Source organism: Nomascus leucogenys, chromosome 14 (genome assembly GCF_006542625.1).
Source record: "Nomascus leucogenys isolate Asia chromosome 14, Asia_NLE_v1, whole genome shotgun sequence".
Classification (NCBI taxonomy): Eukaryota; Metazoa; Chordata; class Mammalia; order Primates; family Hylobatidae; genus Nomascus; species Nomascus leucogenys.
The window spans coordinates 26,359,377-26,366,645 of NC_044394.1; the positions used below are offsets into that span (position 1 = coordinate 26,359,377).

At 47.0% G+C, this 7,269-nt stretch overlaps 1 protein-coding gene across 2 annotated transcripts in view; it reads right to left on the minus strand.

Annotated features, from left to right (window-relative positions):
- Positions 1 to 6,078, minus strand: part of FAM161A (FAM161 centrosomal protein A) — a 30,441-nt gene extending 24,363 nt beyond the window's left edge. For both annotated transcript variants that reach the window (XM_003262433.4, XM_003262434.4), the window contains exon 1: positions 5,362 to 6,078. In XM_003262433.4, coding sequence (XP_003262481.1) covers positions 5,362 to 5,544 — 183 coding nt within the window. In that variant the 5' untranslated portion in view covers positions 5,545 to 6,078. The remainder of the gene's footprint in view (positions 1 to 5,361) is intronic.
- Between the last annotated feature and the right edge of the window lie 1,191 nt (positions 6,079 to 7,269).

The following is a 7,269-nucleotide window of genomic DNA, read 5'->3' on the forward strand; positions in this document are numbered from 1 at the left end:
TGTTGTAAATGCAGCCACCAGATTACAGGATAATCTTCCCTAGATTGGCTTGACCCATTTAGATAATGAATCCTTCCAGCACCTGTTGCTTTATTAGTAATCAGCACCCATGAAGAATTATTTGTGCTGCAGCCTATATAGTTTCATCTGCAATCTGTAAGTTTTGAAAAAAATTTTTTCACTGAATTTGTAAAGAATGAGAGAGATCTACATGTACTAACATGGCTAAACTCCCAATAAATAAGAAAAAAAAGCAAGTTGCAGAACTATCTCCCTCTCTCTGGCTTTTATAGTATGTACTGTATAATAAAATATATGGAGGAGATAGAAAACGGCCAGGGAATAGAATACATATCAATTTTGAAACAGTGGCTACCATTAGGGAGGGAGTAGGTATTCATATTTTCTCTTTTGGGGGAGAGTTGTTAAAAGGGCCTAAGCGTCATATGTAACATTTGATATTTTAAGAGAAGAATGTCACCCAGCATGGTGGCATATACTTCTAACCCGAGCACTTTGGGAGGCCGAGGAGGGCGAATTGCTTGAGCCCAGGAGTTTGAGACCACCCTGGGCAACACAGTGAGACCTTTATTTTACAAAATACAAATAAAAATAAAAAAATTAGGCCAGGCGTGGTGGCTCAAGCCTGTAATCACAGCACTTTGGCAGGTCAAGGCTGGCGAATCACTTGAGGTCAGGAGTTCAATATCATCCTGGCCAACATGGTAAAACCCCGTCTCTACTAAAAATACAAAAATTAAGGCCGGGTGTGGTGGCTCACGCCTGTAATCCCAGCACTTTGGGAGGCCGAGGCGGGCAGATCACGAGGTCAGGAGATCGAGACCATCCTGGCTAACACGGTGAAACTCCGTCTCTACGAAAAATACAAAAAATTAGGTGGGCGTGGTGGCAAGCGCCTGTAGTCCCAGCTACTCGGGAGGCTGAGGCAGGAGAATGGTGTGAGCCTAGGAGGCGGAGCTTGCAGTGAGCAGAGATAGCGCCACTGCACTCCAGCCTGGGCAAAAGAGCGAGACTCCGTCTCAAAAAAATAAAATAAATAAATAAATAAAAATAAAAAAAATAAAAATACAAAAATTAGCTAGGTGTGGTGGTGTGCACCTGTAGTCCCAGCTACTCAGGAGGCTGAGGCAGGAGAATCACTTGAACCCAGGAGGCACAGGTCTCATTTAGCCGAGATTGTGCCAGTGTACTCTAGCCTGGCGACAGCGCGAGACTCCATCACAAAAAAAAAAAAAAAAAAAAGAGAGAGAGAATGAAATCATGTCCTTCACAGTCACATGGATGGAGCTGTAGGACATAATCTTAAACAAATTAACACAGGAACAGAAAACCAAATATCACATGTTCTCATAAGTGGCAGGTAAAACAATGAGTACACATGAACATAAACATGGAAACCACAGACACTGCGGGATACCACCAGGCGGGGAGGGAGGGAGGGAGGGAGGGCGGTGTAGGTTGAAAAACTATCTATTGGGTACCATGCTCACTACCTGGATGCAATATACCCATGGAACAAACCTGCACATGCACCTCTGTATCTAAAATAACAGGTGAATTTAAAAATATAGGCCAGGCATGGTAGCTCATGCCTGTAATCCCAGCACTTTGGGAGGCTGAGGCGGGAGGATCACCTGAGGTAGGGAGTTGGAGACCAGCCTTACCAACATGGAAAAACCCCGTCTCTATTAAAAATACAAAATTAGCCGGGCGTGGTGGCGCACACCTGTAATCCCAGCTACTTGGGAGGCTGAGGCAGGAGAATCGCTTGAACCTGGGAGGTGGAGGTTGTAGTGAGCCAAGATCATGCCACTGCACTCCAGCCTGGGCAACAAGAGCAAAACTCCATCTCAAAAAAATATATGTGTGTGTGTGTGTGTGTATGTGTGTATATGTGTGTGTGTGTATGTATATCGACAGTGGAGCCAGGCACAGTGGCTCATGCCTATAACCCCAGCACTTTTGGGAGGCCAAGGCAGGTGGATCACTTGAGCCCAGGAGTTCGAGACCAGCCTGGGGAACATGGTGAAACTCTGTCTCTACAAAAAATATAAAAATTAGCTGGGCATGGTGGCATGCACCTTTAGTTCCAGCTACTTGGGAGGCTGAGGTGAGGAGATTGATTGATCCTGGGAGGTTGAGACTGCAGTGACCTGTCACTGTACCAATGCATTCCAGCCTGGACAAGAGAGTGAAACTCTGTCTCAAAATATTATAATAAATAAAAAGTGGAGTCAGAAGAAAAAAACTAGGTTCTCTCCTATTTATTTTTAATCATTCTAGGCTGTTCATTTCATTCCCAACATTTCCCATCTTATAGTTATGTGTCTGTTCGTTTTTTGTTTTTTGAGATGGAGTTTCGCTGTTGTTGTCCAGGCTGGAATGCAATGGCATGATCTTGGCTCACTGCAACCTCCACCTCTCGGGTTCAAGCTATTCTCCTGCCTCAGCCTCCTGAGTAGCTGAGATTACAGGCATGTGCCACCACGCCCGGCTAATTTTGTATTTTTAGTAGAGATGGGGTTTCTCCATGTTGGTCACGCTGGTCTTGAACTCCCAGCCTCAGGTGATCCACCCACCTCGGCCTCCCAAAGTGCTGGGATTACAGACATGAGCCACTGTGCCTGGCCCTGTTCATTTTTAATTGTCAATTTCCCTCACCAGACTAAAAATTCTGTGAGGATGTGAGCTATACACTGAATAGTTAATGACTAGCACTTAATAAATGTTCAATATTTGTTGAAAAGATAAGGTTGCCCCATTAGGAGTGAGATTTTATTTTTTATTTTTATTTTTTATTTTTTTGAGACATAGTCTCACTCTGTTGCCCAGGCTGGAGTGCAGTTTTTGCATCTCGGCTCACTGCAACCTCTGCCTCCCAGGTTCAGGCAATTCTGCCTCAGCGCCCCCTAGTAGCTGGGATTACAGGTGCGTGCCACCACGTCCGGCTACTTTTTGTATTTTTAGTAGAGACCGGGTTTTGCCATGTTGGCCAGGCTGGCCTCAAACTCCTGACCTCAAGTGATCTACCCGCCTCAGCCTCCCAAAGTGCTGGGAGGAGTGAGATTTTAACTGCGAATTACAGAATATTGCATTACCTGTGTCATCATCAGTCATATAACAGGATATGTGGACCAACATCTCTGACTAAGGCTAGATTCAAGGAACAGGCATCAGTGCCCAATATGGGCACTGCAAGGGGGCTGTGTGTGTATGCCAGAGCTGGGAGGGTGAATAGGGATGGTGCAGGGGTTGGGGGGTTGGGGGGGTAGTGTGGGGTGGGATGAGTGGTCTGGCTTTGGCAAAACCAAAGAGCTGAAAGAGGCCTATTGTGATGGGTGGTTCTCAAATCAATCTTGTGGGTTAGGTATAATATTTGACTTTACTACATTTTATAGATAATAAGGTTAAGGCAAATTAACCTTTAAAAATCAAGATGGAGACCCAAGCCGACCAGTGAAGAAAGCAGAGCCTATTTCCTGCACTCTTCCTGCCTTTTTAATGCCTCTTCCCCCAGCCCTTGCCCCCTGGCTATCAGGCCCACTGTGGCAGCTTACCCAGCTTTACTTTTGGATCCCTCATGTGTGGTGGTCTCAGAACAGTATCAAACTCTTAAGACTTGGCTTCCTTTTGTTTTTTGGTAGGATCCTGTCCTTTCCATACTAGATTATTGTATAAACTTATCCCTCCTAAGGTAATAACAGTTTCTAATACAAATTTGCAGTTTAACGGGACACTGTGGAAGCCTATCTGCAACTTAGAAGTGACTGACTCCTTTACCACAGCAAGCCAAAGTTGAGTTTAATCTTTGGGAAGGCAAACAAATGACACTCCCACTGGCAACTCGTTTATATAGATTGCTCTTTAGAGGAGACACACATTCTTTCATTTGGTTCTCATAGAGCTGAGATGGGAAAAAGAGACAATTATTATAGTTATTTTACAGATAAGGAAACTGAGATTTAAGGAAATTATGTCCTAACACCACCTACGAAGTGGCAGGGAATGGATCCTAATACAGAACTCTTCAATCCTTTTTCTCCATCACGTTGCCTTGTTGCCTACTGAAAATTGTGTTGAGGGGTAGCTTCATCATGAACAAAATCGGTCCTAGCACTCTGATCCTGGTTCACGTTCAGGGTCTCAGTCTGCCTTACTCTGGATAACTTCAAGTTGTTTGTCTGTTGGTGAAAGATTGGTCACAAAAGGTGTTGCTAAAGATGTTCTCATTAACAATTTTACTGTAGGTTAGAGATTAGAATTCCAAAATATCCAGTTATTTCAGTTAGTCCTCAATCATAAGTTTTGTGTCTGAGAAGCTTTGGACACATGGTAGTGGGAAACTTTTTCTATCTGCAGATTGCTAGTTTAAATTCAAGATTCCCATCTTTTTTTTTTTTGAGACTGGGTCTGAGATCTCAGCTCACTGCAACCCTCGCCTCCCAAGTTCAAGCGATTCTCCTGCCTCAGCCTTCCGAGTAACTGGGATTACAGGTGCGCACCACCACGCCCGGATAAATTTTGTATTTTTAGTAGAGATGGGGTTTCACCATGTTGGTCAGGCTGGTCTCAAACTCCTGACCTCGTAATCCGCCCGCCTTGGCCTCCCAAAGTGCTGGGATTACAGGCACTAGCCACCGCGCCCGGCCAAGATTCCCATCTTTTAAGTGAATAGAGCAGATGGTAGACCCTGCCCTCTACCTGCTGGACTGGTGTCCACAACAGATTTAACAATGAAAACTGATCAGTGAAAAGGCTGTCTCGCTGTACCCTAAAGAGCTGTTTAGGAAACACTGAAACCTCAGTGATTTGCTTATCTGTATCCGTGTCTGATTTAGCCAGTGAACACGTGATGGTTTTAAATACGCATCTTTAGAGCACTATGTTGAGATCCACTTATAACCAAGATCTTAAGGTAATAACGAAACACACCTGACAGAACAGTTTTCCTCAAATTACTATATATATATATAGATAGATATAGATATAGATAGATAGATAGAGGTATATCTATCTATATATATATATCCATTCCCGAGATGCTGGAGAGTAGAGAGTAAAATTCTATACTTTGCACTTGCCAGAAATAGACTAACATAAGTGTTGTCTAGGAAACTTTTACAACAGACTCTGGTGAAAATTAAAACACTTGTCAACTCCTCGATTTAGAGTATTTTTCGTGAGCGTAGAGAAGGGGCTGGGCCAGGACCACCAAGTAGGGAGTATGTGCACAGGGACCCGCGTTTACCAGGCTGCCCTCAGCTGGGCGGGGAACCGGACAGCCTTCGGCCTGCACCCAGCCCATGCGAGGTCCCAGCCCACGTCCCGCCCCAGTATTACCGATGCCTCAGCGGGCTGCGCCACTTTCTCCTCCTCTTCGTCCTCCAAGATCGCCTCCGCTGCCGCCAGGGCCTGTAAGGGATCTTCGCGTTCGTACTGGGCGACCCGCGCTCCAGTGATGGGATTTACCGGGGTCTGGAGACTGGAGGCCACCAGCTTCGCCGCTCGGTGGGAGGCGGCCATCGCCCCGCCTCCGAGGCCTGAGCGCCTGCGCTGGCCCGGGGCGGGAAAGCTGGTGCGGCCCCTGGCAAACCGGGGGCTCCTAGCTAGGGAGCCGGTTGCTATGGGCGCCGTAACTGGGGACGCTACAGGAGCCGCCAGGGACCAAAAGTCACGCAAAATCCACTCAGGCTGCCAGACACCCGAGTCGGGTGCTTACTGGATCGTGGCAGTCAGTACCGAGTCTGTTTGCTGGTTCCGAAGGTTGGCAGGCTGAACAGGGCACTTATGCCACTCCTTTGCGTCTAACCGCCTGAACGCAGACTTCTCACATTATACAATGAAACAACTGCTTTTGTGAAGAAAAGAGCGCTTTTTTATTAACTGCAATACCATGTTAGAAGGAGACGGTTGATGGAGGAGACGGCGGCGGCGGAGGAAAGCAGGAAGTGTTACTGGGTGGCGGTCTCAGAAGAGTGGCAAGGTTGGCGTCCCGCTACCTAACATGTCTCCCGCGGGGGCCAGAGTGGGAAGGAGGGAGGTACATTCTACTTTGATTGACTTGAGGGCTAGCAGGAATCCACCAATCAGAAGGAGGCTCCCAGTTGTCCCTCTCGCGTTTTTCTTGGCCTGACCAATAAAAGCCCAGAGTTGGGTGGCGCCTGACCCTCCCACTAATGAGTGATAGTGCAGGTAGTGTAAACCTAGCGTTTGCTTTGGGTTCATCAGCTTGAGAGTGACAGGATTGAACGGCACAAGTGCCCGGTCACCACAGACACATCTGTCTCCCTCATCCGTATCTTCTTTTCCCACTCGGGATTTGGACGCATCAAATGGCGCCTTCCCTCTGCACCACGTGGCAGTAAGAGAAGCCAAACCTCAAAATAGCGGACGTGGTGCAGTCTCAGGCATCTGCTCCCTAAGCCCCTGCTTACTGAGGCCGAGGCTGCCGCTCCCTATCTACTCCCTCCCTATCTACCCCCTCTCTATCCTTTGCCCTCCTCCCGCTCCCCAGCCCTACGACCGGCCTCCTCCGGTCAGTATTTTCCTCGTTATGCCTTGCACATTGTCGAGAACCCATCTCTAAGGTCTGAGCCCTTACCAAACCTTTGTTCTCCTTTGCTGGGTATGAGCACCTGCAAAGTCTCCCACGTCCCCACTTCCTTCAGGCTGCTCTTTGTTTTGGCTGAACAGTTGCTTCCCATGCTGGAACAGATGCTGACTGGGTTCTAAGCAGAAGCCAGAGCCAGAACCATGAGATATGGACTGCCAGGTGTGGCCAAGTGTCCAGGGGAGCAATTTCCCGTCAGACACAGCAGCCAGTTTTGTGGCTACAAAACTGCCTCAGCCTCCGGAGTAGCTGGGATTACAGGCGCCCTCCCGGGAGGCGGAGGTTGCAGTGAGCCGGGATGGCGCCACTGCACTCCAGCCTGGGCAATAAAGCAAGACTCCGTCTCACCACCACCACCAACAACAAAAGTATTGATAAGGAATTACAGCACACGAATTATAAATAATGAAATACACGATTCTCTTTGCTGTAAATTCCTCATAGACAATTGCTTCTCTCGGAATGCTTTCGTTGGTTTGTGCTGTACTCCTATATTTGTGGCCAACTTATGGTTGCAATTGATTAACAACCTAGTTCCAACATGAATGTTGGTTAATATTTTTGTTTTTATTTATGATTAAGATGAGAGTGACATATCCAAGATTTATGTCAGAATTTCACTTGTCAATGTTATGAGC